Raw genomic sequence first — 15,152 nt, 5'->3', positions numbered from 1 at the left:
AGTTTGCATTTTGCTCAAAATTCCCAAATCTTTTCCAGTGGATCTATCATCTAACCACACATCTCCTGTCTTTATGAAACTGATCCTGGGAAGCCAAGTTGTGAGATTTTCTATTCATTCTCCATTAAACCCTGCCTTCTTATATTCAGCCCAGTGTTCTAGTCCAGGACTCTGCAAACTAAGGCCCAAAGGCCAAATCAAGCTTGCCCATATCTATTACAAAGTCTTAAAGCTAAAAATGTTTTTTTCTTTTTTCAATATTTAAAAAATGCAATGAAGTTTAATTTAGAAATGTAAAAGCCATTCTTTGCTCTGGTCTGTATGGAAGGAGGCAGTAAACCCACAGGGTGTTGTGCTGACCCCTGTCATTGTCTGTTGGGCTCCCCTTGGTTCCAGATTTGGTCATCTAGAAACATTAGACATCTCTCCTAGCTGTATCATGGCAAGCCAATATAACACATATTTATATCTAAAACTTTCAGTTTCTTAATGATTCCAGGGGCTCTAGGGTTCTTTGCAGTCTTTAAAATTTCATGCTTCACCCTTTAAAAAAAAAAGGAAGAGATCTGCCATTGCACATTGGATTGACACTAAATGAATAGTAACACTATTTCTTTTGTAAGTCTCCCATTGAGAAGGTAAGCAATATGACATCAATTATATATATATATACACATATATATGTATATATATATAAAGTCATATAAAATGTTTTCATATTAGCTGTGTTACAAAAGAAAAATACACACATGAAATCAAGAAAAATAAAAAATTTTAAAAGTATGCTTTGGTTTACAGCTCATTTTTTCAGTTCTCTCTCTGGATGTGGAAAGCTTTTTCCATCATAGGTCCTTTGGAATTATCATGAATCATTGTATTTCTGAGAAATAGCTAAGTCATTCACTATTGATCATCATACAGTATTGCTGTTATTGTGTCCAATGTTCTCCTGGTTCTGCTCATTTCACTTTGCATCAGTTCATATAGGACTTGCTATGTGTTTCTGAAATCATCCCCCCCACTCTTGTCATAGCCCGTAGAATAATAGTATTTCATCATAATCATATACCACAATTTGTTCTATCATTCACCAATTTGTGGGCATCCCCTCAATTTCCAATTCTTCAACCCACAGAAAGAGGTACTTTAAATATTTTTGTACATAAGGTCTTTTTCTGTTTTTTTTTTTAAGTCTTTGGGATACAGACCTAGTAGTGATATTAGTGGGTCAAAGAATATGCAGAATTTTATAACCCTTTGGCTATAGTTCCAAATAGTTTTAGAGAGCAGTTTTCAAGGCAATATTATTTAAAAAAAAATTTTAAGAACAATTTGTTGTAGACCTTCCCTTTTTTTTAAAATCAATAATACTGATTGCCTACCTCTTGAGTAGAATGGCCATGATAGGACTACCATCACTTACCTTGAATAATCCCTTTTCATCCAATGACACCATATTTTATGATAGTGACTAGAGAGATAGCAGCCAGTATGCTTGACTTGCCTAAAATGCTGCCAATTTGGTGGGTGGCTTTTGCCAAATCAACATTCTGTCTTTGAATTTCTATCTCAGTAAAATTAGTGATTAATTAATATTAGAATTTATTGAGTACCTACTACATACAAAACACTTAGGGAAAGTAAACAGAGTAACATAAGGATAGTTTCTTTGAGTGTAGGCTCTTTCTTAATTTCAAACTGCTCTGAATAGACACAAGCCTAATTGCAACTCTACTCTTATATAATCTTGAGCAAAGCACTTCCTCTTTGGGGATCTCAGTTTCCTCACTTGTAAAATAAGTGAAGGGAAAGATCCACTAGATGTTTAAGACTCCTTCCAGTGTTGACATTCTAGGATTCTTTGCTTTGAAATTAGAACTGCCTTGTGGGTTGATAGTCCACAAAGTGTCAATGATAACAAATATAGGTTTGTTTGTCTTACAAAAAACACTGCACCCAACCAAATCAGAGTAGTTATTATACCGTCTGCCAAAAAAAGAGGAGTGCTAAGAGAGCAGAGAGGGCCAGGTGTTTGCTTAGCAGTGCATGCTTACCATGCTTTTCCCTTTCATTTAAATGATTTCCAAGAAAAGTGATACATACTGCACTTTGGTCACCTAATTTCCTGTGTCATAGTAGCCACAGTAACTTTGATCTCTACTCATTCCTTTTATAATTAATGGAAAGGAGAGGAAACATTTCTTTTCTCTTAATCTTTTATACTCAAAACTACTGATTTTTCCTTGAGAATTCTTTAGTTTAAACATGATGCTTCCTCAAAAATTCAATTTTTTACTTCTAAAAATGACTGCTTAGTTTCAAACATTCTCTATATTTCTCAGAGTTTTGTTTTTGTTTTTAAATTGCATTTCTGAAACATAGCCTAATACTGGACTTGGATTCATAAAGATCTGCGTTTATATCCTGTCTCAGACAGTTTGTGTGACCCTTTACAAGTCACTTCTCTGTGCTACTTAGTATTCTGATCTGTAAAATGAGTAGGTTAGACTCACAGGTTTCTGTGGTTCCTTTTTAACTCAAAATTGATGATTCTATAACCTGCCATTTCAGAGCTATTAGGAACTCCCAAGAAGTAACTCCTTGAACCAGGGAAGCTCAAGCCCCTTCTCTGTCACTTAACTTATTGCAGACTCACTTGGAGTAGATAGAGGGAGACTGAACAGTTTGTTTGTAGTGGTACCAAGAATATGTATCAGAAGTGAATCTGGAACTTAAGTCAGAGTGACTCCGAAGATATCCCTAATTTTTTATCTTCTCTCAAATTAAGAGTTAGATTTGGGTTGACCATTCTCCAAATGGCCTTCTCTTGTTACCCAGTGATGCTTCACAAGCCTTTGGTAATAATATATATTTTAAAAATTAATAAATAGAAAGCCCCTTGCAGATGGTCCTAGAAGGGGACTGAGGAATGATCAGATAGCTAGAAAACCATGAGGGAGGGGTATCACAACACTTAGAGAAAAGAAGGTATCCAGGAAAAGAGGACCATTATCAGTGACACAAGCTCCATAGAAATCAATGTAATGTAAAAGAGGCTAGTTTGTGGCTCCAGGGTACATTTTGTGAATTCTATCTCTGTGCACTCTACCTTTATATTCTAGCCAAACTGGTCTACTTTGTTCCCCCAGTTCTGCCTTTCACTTGCTTGTCTTTGTACATTCCCTCCTCCTTCCCTCCCTCCCTCCCATAATCCTTAGTATTCTTCAAGGTTCAATTCAATCTTTTCTTATCATCTTGTTGTTAATGCTCCTTTCATAAAATAGTTCACACTTTCTCCTAACTTGTGTCCTCTAAATGGGATATAATTTTCTGTTTGGCAAGGACAATTTTTTTCATTTTGACTCCGATTCCCATGTTAGCATGATGACCAGCATGATTCACTGGAGAGAGCACTAGATTCGAATCAGAGGACCTAGAGTGGAATCTTGTTTTCTGTCCCTTAATACCCGCCCCCGCTCCCTCCCGCCCCCGCTCCCTCCCGCCCCCGCTCCCTCCCGCCCCCGCTCCCTCCCGCCCCCGCTCCCTCCCGCCCCCGCTCCCTCCCGCCCCCGCTCCCTCCCGCCCCCGCTCCCTCCCGCCCCCGCTCCCTCCCGCCCCCGCTCCCTCCCGCCCCCGCTCCCTCCCGCCCCCGCTCCCTCCCGCCCCCGCTCCCTCCCGCCCCCGCTCCCTCCCGCCCCCGCTCCCTCCCGCCCCCGCTCCCTCCCGCCATTACTATCTCAAAGTGAGGAGGGGGTGGAAAGGAATGATAAAATTTGGAATTCAAAGCTTAAAAAAAATTAGAAAATTGTTTTAACATGTAATTGAGGGAAAATAAAGTAATTTTTAAAAAAGACCAGGAAGGGAATTTCTACATTAGTTAGGAATTTAGATTGGACTACTTTCCTTTTAGTTATAAGATTCTATGATTCTCAATGTCTTACTTAGAAATGAACAACTCTAAATCTCAACAGTGACATTATAAATTCACTAGGTGAGCTTTTTTTAGGATGCCGAACTTACTTTTGCATTATAATTTTTTAAAAAAATTATTTAATATGAGTTTTACAATTTTCCCCCTAATCTTGCTTCCCTCCCCCCACCCTCTACAGAAGGCAATTTGTCAGTCTTTACATTGTTTCCATAGTATACACTGATCCAAATTGAGTGTGATGAGAGAGAAATCATATCCTTAAGGAAGAAAAATAAAGTATAAGAGATAGCAAAATTACATAATAAGATATCAGGTTTTTTTTAAATTAAAGGTAATAGTTCTTGGTCTTTGTTTAAACTACACATTCTGATATTCTCCATCACAGAGAGCCCCAAATTGTCCCTGATTGTTATACTAATGGAATGAGCAAGTCCATCAAGGTTGATCATCATCCCCATGTTGCTGTTAGGGTGACAGTGTTTTTCTGGTTCTGCTAATCTCACTCAGCATCAGTTCATGAAATCCTTCCAGGCTTCCCTGAATTCCCATCCCTCCTGGTTTCTAATAGAACAATAGTGTTCCATGACATACATATACCACAGTTTGCTAAGCCATTCCCCAATTGAAGGACATTTACTTGATTTCCAATTCTTTGCCACCCAAACAGGGCTGCTATGAATGTTTTTGTACAAATGATGTTTTTACCCTTTTTCATCATCTCTTTAGAGTATAGACCCAGTAGTGGTATTGCTGGATCAAAGGGTATGCACATTTTGTTGCCCTTTGGGCATAATTCCAAATTGCTCTCCAGAAAGGTTGGATGAGTTCACAGCTCCACCAACAATGTATTAGTGTCCCAGATTTCCCACATTCCTTCTAACATTGATTATTGTCCTTTCTGGTCATATTGGCCAGTCTGAGAGGTGTGAGGTGGTAGCTCAGAGATGCTTTAATTTGCATTTCTCTAATAAGTAATGATTTAAAGTAATTTTTCATATGGCTATGGATTGCTTTGATTTCTTCATCTGTAAATTGCCTTTGGCATCCTTTGACCATTTGAAAATTGGGGAATGGCTTGTTTTTTTTTAAATTTGACTCAGTTCTCTGTAGATTTTAGAAATGAGTCCTTTGTCAGAAATACTAGTTGTAAAGATTGTTTCCCAGTTTATTACATTTCTTTTGATCTTGGTTACAATGGTCTTGTCTGTGCAAAATCTTTTTAATTTAATATAATCAAAATCATCTAGTTTGCTTTTAGTGATGTTCTCCATCTCTTCCTTGGTCATAAACTGCTTCCTTTCCCGTAGATCTGACAGGTAAACTATTCCTTATTCTTAATAATATTGCTTTTTTATGTCTAAATCCTGTATTCATTTGGATCTTATCTTGGTATAGGGTGTGAAGTGTTAGTCTAATCTAAGTTTCTTCCATACTAACTTCCAATTTTCCCAACAGTTTTTATTGGAGAGGGAGTTTTTATCCCAATAGCTGGACTCTTTAGGTTTATCAAACAGCATATTACTATTATCATTTCCTGCTACTGCACCTAGTCTATTCCACTGGTCCACCACTCTATTTCTTAGCCAATACCAGACAGTTTTGATGACTGACACTTTATAATATAATTTTAGATTTGGTAGGACTAAGCTACCTTCTTTTGCATTTTTTTCATCGAATCCCTGGAAATTCTTGACTTTTTATTTCTCCATATGAATTTACTTACAACTTTTTCTAACTCATTAAAGTAATTTTTTGGATTGATTGGCAGGGCACGAAACAGGTGATTTAGTTTTGGTAGAATTGTCATTTTTATTATATTAGCTCAACCTATCCCATGAGCAGTTGATGTTTGCCTAGTTACTTAAATCTGATTTTATTTGTGTGAGAAGTGTTTTGTAATTGTTTTCAAAAAGTTTTTGAGTCTGCCTTGGCAAATAGACTTCCAGGTATTTAATATTGTCTGAGGTTACTTTGAATAGGATTTCTCTTTCTAGTACTTCCTGCTGTATCTTGCTAGTCATATATAGAAAAGCTGAGGATTTATGAGGGTTTATTTTATATCCTGTGACTTAATTGTTTCCAGTAGTTTTTTAGATGATTTTTTAGGATTCTTTAGGTATACCATTATGTCATTTGCAAAGAGTGAGAGTTTTGTCTTTTCCTTCCCAATTCTAATTCCTTCAATTTCTTTTTCTTCTCTTTTTGCTGAAGCTAACATTTCTAATAAGATATTGAATAGTAGTGGTGATAATGGGCATCCTTGTTTCACCCCTAATCTTTTTGGGAATGCCTCTAACCTCTCCCAATTGAATGTAATACTTGTTGATGGTTTCAGATAGAGACTGCTTATTATTCTAAGGAGCAGTCCATTTATTCCTACACTCTTTAGCATTTTTAGTAGGAATGGGTGCTGTATTGTCAAAGGCTTTTTCAGCATCTATTGATATAATCATATGATTTCTGATAGGTTTGCTATTGATATAATTAATTATACTGACAGTTTTCCTAATATTGAACCAACCCTGCATTCCTGGGATAAATCCTACCTGATCACAATGTATTATCCTAGTGATAACTTGTAATCATTTTGCTAAGATTTTATTTAAGATTTTTGCATCTATATTCCTCAGGGAGATAGCTCTATAATTTTCTTTCTCGGTTTGAACTCTTCCTGGTTTAGGTATCAGCACCTTATTGGTGTCATAGAAAGAGTTAGGTAGAGTTCCGTCTTCACCTATTTTTCCAAAGAGTTTATATAGAATTGGAACTAATTGTACCTTAAATGCTTGATAGAATTCACTTGTGAATCCATCTGGTCCTGGAGATTTTTTCTCATGTAGTTCAATGATAGCTTGTTGAATTTCTTTTTCAGAGATAGGGTTGTTTAAGGTATTTAATCTCCTCTTCATTTAACCTGGGCAATTTAGCAATATATTTTTCCAAGAAAACAATCACCATGCTGCTCTTCCTTTCTAATTTTTTCTTGCTCCCTCAAAAGATGCATTCAAATCAATTCTCCTTGTCTTTATTCTAGATTGTAGCCAAGAAATACCGCAACTATGAGATCCCTGCAGAGATGACAGGTCTATGGAGGTACCTCAAGAATGCCTATGCACGAGATGAATTCACCAATACCTGTGCAGCTGACAGTGAAATCGAAATGGCTTACGCTGATGTAGCCAAGCGACTCAGCAAGTCTTGAACTCTCCCTCACGCATTTGTCTCTACTGCAAAAGAACTCATTCTCCACCAAAGACTCCTGCTTCACAGACTCTTCTTCCCTATTGCCTTGGGAAATTTTATTATTTTTTTCTTTATCAAGTCTCGCTGATGTCACCCATAACATCAGTATGCTGTCCTTCAGAAAGATCTAAAACTTATCAGGTCTTACCCATTAGGGAAAGGGAAGGGCAGAAGTGCAAGATTCCATTAATTAATCTCTTCAGGCACTGGTCTGATCTTATTTTAGTCCAAGTGCTTGAAGCTCTCTACACTTGGAATTGTTTAACTGGATATTCTGCCAACATCTCAGTCCATGTTTTTGAATGGATTAGGAGCTCAGAACCAACATTGGCTCCTCTTCTCCCCTTTTCATTGACCCCAGTGACTAAGGAGATGAGCCAGTTTTAAATATATCTTGTAAAGGCTATAATTTTCTCTCAATATGAGAGGTAGAAGGAAGGTGACAAGGATGAGGGTAAGTGGTGATTGTTGGATTCTGGCAGATAAACTTTCAGCCAGGACCTTTTGGCAACCCCCTTGCCAGTGAGTCCTAGAGAAAGAGAAAATTGAATGCCACTTAGTCACTGGAACAGCTGGCTCAGCTACTACTTTTGGTGCTGGTAATATTGTTATAATGGTGTCTGGCAGTAATTAATCTAAACTTTCAAGGGAAAAGTAAGTCATCCAGAAGGAGCAGAAGGCAAATAGGTGGAGCAATGTTGATGCCAAAGGTCCACTGAGTCTCCCAGCCAGTGGGGAATGCTTGTGCACTGATATTTGCTTGCCACTGGGTTGGGTATATTTATCAATGTATATGTTTTGATCCATGAGGAGGGGAGAAAAATGAGTTCTCTACAGGGTTTAAGTGCTGAAATCGCCCCAGCAGACCACTCTTCTCCAGGTCTTGGGATGATATATATCTCATTACTACCAACCTTCTACCCAAAGAACTAAGAAATGGCCAAAAGATTTCCCTTCAGTTCTCTTGGTTTTTCTTGTCTACTGACTTTCTCAGATGAGTCCTTCCAGTTGTTTCTGGATGATTTATATTAGTAACAATCTCCACTGCATGAGAATTACCTTTGGTCTATGGCTTGAGTATTGAACATCTAAAGGAGAAATTCCTTAAGATTCCCATACTGATGGAGCTAGGTGTTTTTAAACTCAAGTACATCATGGTTTATATCCCATTTGTGGTACTATACCAACCCATCCTGATCATGTTTCCAACCTTAAACATTCTCTGCCAATTACAGACAGGTGACTGACATCAGAGCTATAACTAAGGCAGGGTAATCAAAGCTTGGTCCATAGGCACCAAACTTTTTAGAAGGTGCCAAAAGTACCATATCATAATGCTTTTCTTTTTCCTCTCAAATGATCTGCTTCTTCATCTGATTCAAACTTACTGAAGGTGGTCTTGTTTTGGCATGTGCTTCTTTCCTTCATTGACCACCCCCGAGGCTAGCTATTATATTTTCCTTTGACTTTACATATTGCTTCCTGTCCCAGCTTCTATTTTACCCTGTTAACATTCCCAGGTCAACATTTGCCTCCCATCACTTTTCTTTTGCAACAGAAGGATTCTGTGAAAAGGGAACTTTAAAAAAATATACTGACCACCAGCTGTGTCTCCCAATGAATTCATTGTCATGGATACTCTATCGGGGTAGGGACAAGATTCAACAACCCTTCCCTGTTTATTGCCTGCTGGTAGAGTGAGCAGATTTAAGGACACCTCAAAACCACTAAATTCAATTCAACATTTCCTACAATGTTAAGACAGACAGGTCTCTCTGTGGGAACAGCACCAAATTTTGGCAGGAGAGGAGGATCTCCTTCATTGATGAGATTTTGGAGGGAGAAATGACACCTTGACCAGAAGACAGAAGGGGATAAGAATGTACCTTAATTCTCAATATTTTGCTTTTTGCCTGTAAGAGGAAATGACTCAGTGAGACTTTTAAAAGCCCTGGGAGGTAGAAGGAAAGCAGAGTTGAAAATATAGAATAAGCCAATTCAGTTCTCTGTCTCAAAGAACCTTTTCCACAGGCTCCATGAAAACCCTGCTACTTGAAATGTTTAAACATGAGACCTGATGAGGAAATCAACCATTTTTTACTGTAGGAAAATAACCTGAATTAGGCCCTGGGGGCTAATGACCTGAAGGGTCCCAGAGGTCTTTTAATTAGTGTGAAATCCTGTAATACTCAGAAATGCTTCCTTGACCTTATAGAATAAACTAGATAACCTGGAAGAGATTTTACATTTTTCATTTCTATGAGCTTCCTTAACATCACCCTTCTTTCCCCCAGTTATACAGGGATCTACTGTCAATTCCAAAATAGGGCAGCTTTAGTGAGAGTTTTAAATGGAATGCAAATAACTCTGATGGATACTCCAAAGCCAATAGTAAGAGAATCTCTTTAAAATAACATCCTTAGAAGCCACCATGATCTTAATTCCTGAAACAATGCCATGTATAATAACCATAATCAATTCCTGAGTGTTTATAATATTGACATAAAGGATGGCACTCTTGAATGATACCCAGTTTAAATGTACATTTTTTTTGGTCTCAAGAATAGATAATTATATGCCATATTTGATTAATGTTCATTTTTTTATATATTAAGACTGGATTGATTGTAGTAATTAAAAACCAGCAAGGTTACAGTGGAAGTCTTGAGTAGAATGTCAAAAGATCTGGATTTTCATGTTGCTTTGACTTTTAAGTCATTGTGTGGCCTTGAACAACTAATTTGCCCTCCTTAGACTTCACTTTCCTCACCAGTTAAATGAGGAGTTGAATTAGATGAAGTTCAGTTTTGTTTTGTTTTTAACCATGGTGACTTTCTACAGTTCTAATCATACCTATAATAACATTACTGCCTGTTCATATTTTTGAAAATCTTTGCGTTCTCCTCAAGAAATTTGTTTGTAGATCTGGTGATTATCATGTATGCTATCTATTCACTATGTCATCTAGTGAGAGATTGCATCAGCTCTAAATCTATATTCCTATGAACTAAATTTCTGAAATGAGTTATTAAGGAGAGGAAGGTAAAAAGGAATTAAATCTTTCAAGGAAATATTAATAACTTAAGTAACCCATGCTAAGAGAAATGTGAGCATCCACAGCCAAATTGGTATTGACCCACAGCAATATCCTTATGAATGTCTCTGAGACAACTTTTCTATTATCTGCAAGTAATTCCCCTCTTAGCAAGAGTATTACTTCTTAGAATATTAATCTTTTGATTATATTAGAGCTAAGATACTATTTCCCAAAATTTCTTCACTTATTGTGTGACATTACTTCTTTCATCATTATTTTAAGGTCCCATTTAAAGAGTTATTCTTTGTTCCCTCTGAAGTGCTCTTTTCTGATGGTGAGGAAACTTGTTTCTAACTTGTGACCTTTTGAATGATTCTATGTTCAAGGAAGAAAATGTAAAACAGTCTTCATCCTATTTGACTTCTGAGTTCAAGTTCAATGACTATATACTGGTTCCCTCTTAATATATGAAAGAAATAAAAATGTGATGTTTCTCTTCTCCCTTTCAGAATTGTTCCAACTCAAGTTCACATCTTGTCAGAGAACTGTTACAAATATATTTGATACTAGATATGTTGAAAGAAAGCAGAAGCCAACTTCCATGGCAGAAACTACATCTCCCTTAAGGAAGGTTGAGTTGTTTTTGAACAGCCTTGTTGGTAAAACCAAGTCATAAGGAGACAAAAACCTAAGATCTGGTTCAAAGCAAGTTCTCTTGATATAGGCTATGCCAGCATTTAAGATAGAAACTGTCTAATAGAGATGTTTGAATATCCTGAACCTCTGACAGACCTTCCTAAATCTATAGATTTGAGTTAAAAATTTTCTTTTTCACAAGAAGGAGCATTTTGTTTGCAGACGCACTCCAAGAGAAAGTTATCTCATTCTCACTAGACTTTTAACTGTGGTGATAAAAATAACAGGATTTGCTGTGAAGCCTCAATAAAAGTAAAATTCTTTTTTTTCCTCCTCATAGATCTGAATTATTTGTAAAATGCCCAGTTTTGATTGGTACTTGATTCAAATAAAATTTGTTTTATTTTCAAATATTACAGAAAGGATCATCAAACTTCTTTTGAATGTTGACTGCAATTATTTCAGGGTACAGCATTTATGGTGAGACGTCTGTAGCACTTAATACTGAAAAGGAAAACTCTAAATGAGAGGGAAAGAAAATTATCATGAAGTCTTTTCATATTTTTCACCATTGATCTCTTTCATATTTTTCTATTTACAGCTGGCATAATTTTCTGGGATTCCAGAAGGCTCCACCAGCCTTAAAGCTCAGTTCATTGGCTTGCTATGCTGCTCTATGCCAAACCACTCCCTCTCTTCCCAGTCCTTCCTTTCTCTTTTCCCCCCAAATCTCCAAGAATTTCTTTCTTTCCAAGAATTTCTACCTCCAATTTAATTCCTTTGGATTAGAAAAGGAAATGGGGTTGGGGAGGTACTACCTGAGGAACTACTAGGAAAATTCAGGTAATTTATTTGAGAAGCAAAGGGTTTCTCGTGGTAGGTAGCAGGAATTCTGCTTTTATACTTCAATCCATTAACATACATTTTAAATTATTTCAAGCATGAAGCACTGAGCTAGGTTAAATTTATCCTTGAATTTAGCTAGGATAAATTTATCAGTCCCATTCCCAAAATGATGAGTGTTCTGGGCACCACTACCCCATGAAGGATAGAGTTTCTGACCAGAGAATCTCAGTTTCCTTAGTTTGCAAGGTGGGCTGTTGAGCTATGTGCATTTTAAGATCACTTCTAGGACAAGGTGGTAAACACCTAACACTTCCCATCCCTCCCCTTCAATCTATCATAACCCCAACATATACACATGGGATCTCAGTTCAACATCTCATTCCTGGAATGCTGAGTCTACCAAGTGAATCCAGTTTTCCTCTATCGAGTCATCCATGCTACTCTACTCCTAACTTTTCAATGGCTCCCTATCAGTTACCAAATCAAAGGAAAATTCCTCTGGCTGACTTTCTTGGACTTCTATTACCTGATTCTATCTTCCCACAACTCCCCCAAATGTATCCTTTCCTCTAGTTAGACTGATTTCAAAAATGACCCTTGATTATTCATTTCTTTTCCTCTCACAGCCTTGTATTCCCTCCCTTTCTCTATCCATCCAGCCATTCATCCATCTACCCATCCAGTAGATAGAATACTGGGTCTGACATTGGGAAGACGAGTTCAAATCCTTCCTCAGACACTTATTGGCTGTGTGATTCTAAGTGAAGTACTTGGCCTCTTGACTCAGGTGCTATCCCCATTTTGCAACAGAGAAAACTGTCTCCAAGGATTGTTGTAAGGATCAAATAAGATATATGTACAGATGATATATAGTATAGAGACTGGCACATAGTAGGCATTTTATATAAATATTTGTTTTCCAATTATATACAATAGTAGTTCCTACATATAATGATAGGTAGGTTTTGAATTGGTAAGGTTTTGAATTCTACACAATTAACGCCACCCTCCCTTCCCTCCCCCTTCCTCCCACAGAAGGTAATCTGATAATCTTTATATTCATATTAGGCATTTTATAAATGCTTATTCCATTTTCTTCTTCCCTTTTCTCTTTCCATTCTTCCTTTTTTATCCTATCCTTTCTTCTTCCTTTCTTTCCTTTTTCTATTCAATATCCCAAACCCAACTCAAATCTTATCTTCCCTTTGAAACCTAAGTCTCCCTCCATTATATTCAGACAGTGGATTTAGAGTTAGAAGAAGTGGGCCCAAATCTTGGTACTGTCAATTATCTCCTGGGTGGACTTAGGCAAATCATTTTATTTCTTTTGAACTCCGTTTTTTTTTTTTTAATGAGTAAAATGAATTGGGGCAGTGAGGTGGAGCCATGTTACATAGAGCACTGGACCTGGAGCCAGACAGATTTCATTTCCCTGAGTTCAAATTGGGCTTCAAATACTTACATTAACTGTGTGACCCTGGGCAAGTCACTTAACCCTTTTTGCCTCAGTTTACTCATCTGAAGACTTTATAGCTCAACTTCTTGGGAGAGTATCATAATTCTTATGTTATTTCTGTACTTTTTTTTAGTTTTTTTTTGCAAGGCAAATGGGGTTAAGTGGCTTGCCCAAGGCTACACAGCTAGATAAATATTAAATGTCTGAGACCAGATTTGAACCCAGGTACTCCTGACTCCAGGGCTGGTGCTTTATCCACTGCGCCACCTAGCAGCCCCTAGTTTACTCATCTGTAAAACAAACCGGAGAAGGAAGGACAAACCACTCCAGGATCTTTGCCAAGGAAACCCCAAATGGGGTCATGAAGAGTCACCCACAATTGAAGACAACTGAACAACCAGAAAAATGGGCTAGGTGGCCTCTAAAAGTCTCTTCCAGCTATAAATTACCTCAGGAGCATTCTGGTTGAAATTATGCAATTTGATCCTTAATTATAGACTATCTCAGACTTTTTTCCTCAACAAAATTTTCAAGTCTGTGAGGATAGTATACTAAATCTTTAATAAATAACATCTGTATATGACAATACATTTCCAAATTCTCTGTCCCCTATGATTAGAATGCCCTCCTTCCTTACCTCTGACTTATAAAATCACAGCTCAGGCAACATCTATTGGAGAACTTTTTTAACCATCTCTCTTCCCCATTATTTTGTATGTATTCTATTACTTATTATTGTACCTACTGTTTCTCTGTGTAGAATATAAACTCTTTGTGCGGAAGAACTATTTTTTCCTCCTTAACCTTTGAATCCCTAGCACTCAGCATATAGTAGGTACTCAAAATGCTTCTTGAATAAACAGAATTAACAGAAATAAGAGAAATCAGAGTGTGGGGGAAAATCCTTAAAAATTTTCTAGTCAAGCTTCTGCTCTTTTTTTTTTTTGCAAGGCAAATGGAGTTAAGTGGCTTGCCCAAGGCCACACAGTAGGTAATTATTAAGTGTCTGAGGCCAGATTTGAACTCAGGTACTCCTGACTCCAGGGCCAGTGTTCTGTCTACTGCACCACCTAGCTGCCCCTTTCTGTGCTTTTTGGGTGAGGAAATTGTATAAGTGACTGAATTGGGAATAGAACCCAGATCTTCTGAATCCCAGGCCAGTGTTCTTTCACCCAAGTATTCTGGGGTTCTGAGTGTTGAGCAATTAGCATAAGAGATGAGTCTTGAGTGAGAGGAAAATATAGGTACACCTTAATGGCACAAATGCCTTTGGGAGGCAAGAAAGGGAAAGGTCTGAGACTTCTTAACCCTAAAAGAATAATAATGATAAGGATCAAATTAAGGCTCTAAATGGGGAGGCTATGTGGCATGGTGGATAGAGATCTGGGTCTAGAGTCAGGAAGACTCCTCTTTGGGAGTTCAAATCCAGTCTCAGATTCTTAGTAGCTGTGTGACCCTGGGTAAGTCACTTAACTCTGCCTTAGTTTCCTCATCTATAAAATGAGCCGGAGAAAGAAATGACAAACTATTCCCTTATTTTTTTCAAGAGAACACCAAAGTGGATCACATAGAGTTGGACATGGGGCCTCAGTTTTTCATCTGTAAAATGAAGGAGTTTAGATTAGATGATCTTTAATGTCCCTTCCAGCTCTAGAATTATTGTTCTAATATTGATAAATTGAACTTGAGACTGGACTGGATGTGGCTTCATGGCTGGAAGCATAAGAATGGAAATATATTCGATACTGAAAAGGAACTGATTAGGTGAGGACACCAGAGTAGCATTAAAGAAAGGTGTATTTAGTCAATCAAATTTAACAAGTATTGATTAGGCGCCCTACACACTAGGCTAGCTTAATTGAATGAAATAGATACCCACAAAGCATCATCCCTGCTCCTGAAAAGCTTAGCAAGATAGCAGCCTTTTTTGCTAATTCACATGTAGTAAAACCCAAGGAAAGAAATCTTTTGGGGTTTATGAATCTGTGAGCAAAACCTCTCAA

General features: G+C 37.4%; 1 protein-coding gene across 2 annotated transcripts in view; it reads left to right on the top strand.

Annotated features, from left to right (window-relative positions):
• CLIC5 (chloride intracellular channel 5) overlaps nucleotides 1-12,567 on the top strand; it is a 198,496-nt gene extending 185,929 nt beyond the window's left edge. Inside the window, exon 6 of one of the 2 annotated variants that reach the window (XM_074237084.1) lies at nucleotides 6,966-12,567. In XM_074237084.1, the coding sequence (XP_074093185.1) occupies nucleotides 6,966-7,133 (168 nt within the window). In that variant the 3' untranslated portion in view covers nucleotides 7,134-12,567. The remainder of the gene's footprint in view (nucleotides 1-6,965) is intronic. The other variant, XM_074237085.1, reaches the window with a different exon arrangement.
• Nucleotides 12,568-15,152: the final 2,585 nt, after the last annotated feature.

This window comes from Macrotis lagotis, chromosome 5, assembly GCF_037893015.1.
Source record: "Macrotis lagotis isolate mMagLag1 chromosome 5, bilby.v1.9.chrom.fasta, whole genome shotgun sequence".
Taxonomy (NCBI): Eukaryota; Metazoa; Chordata; class Mammalia; order Peramelemorphia; family Peramelidae; genus Macrotis; species Macrotis lagotis.
The sequence above is the reverse complement of the archived record's forward strand: the minus strand, read 5'-3'. Positions and strand labels throughout refer to the sequence as shown.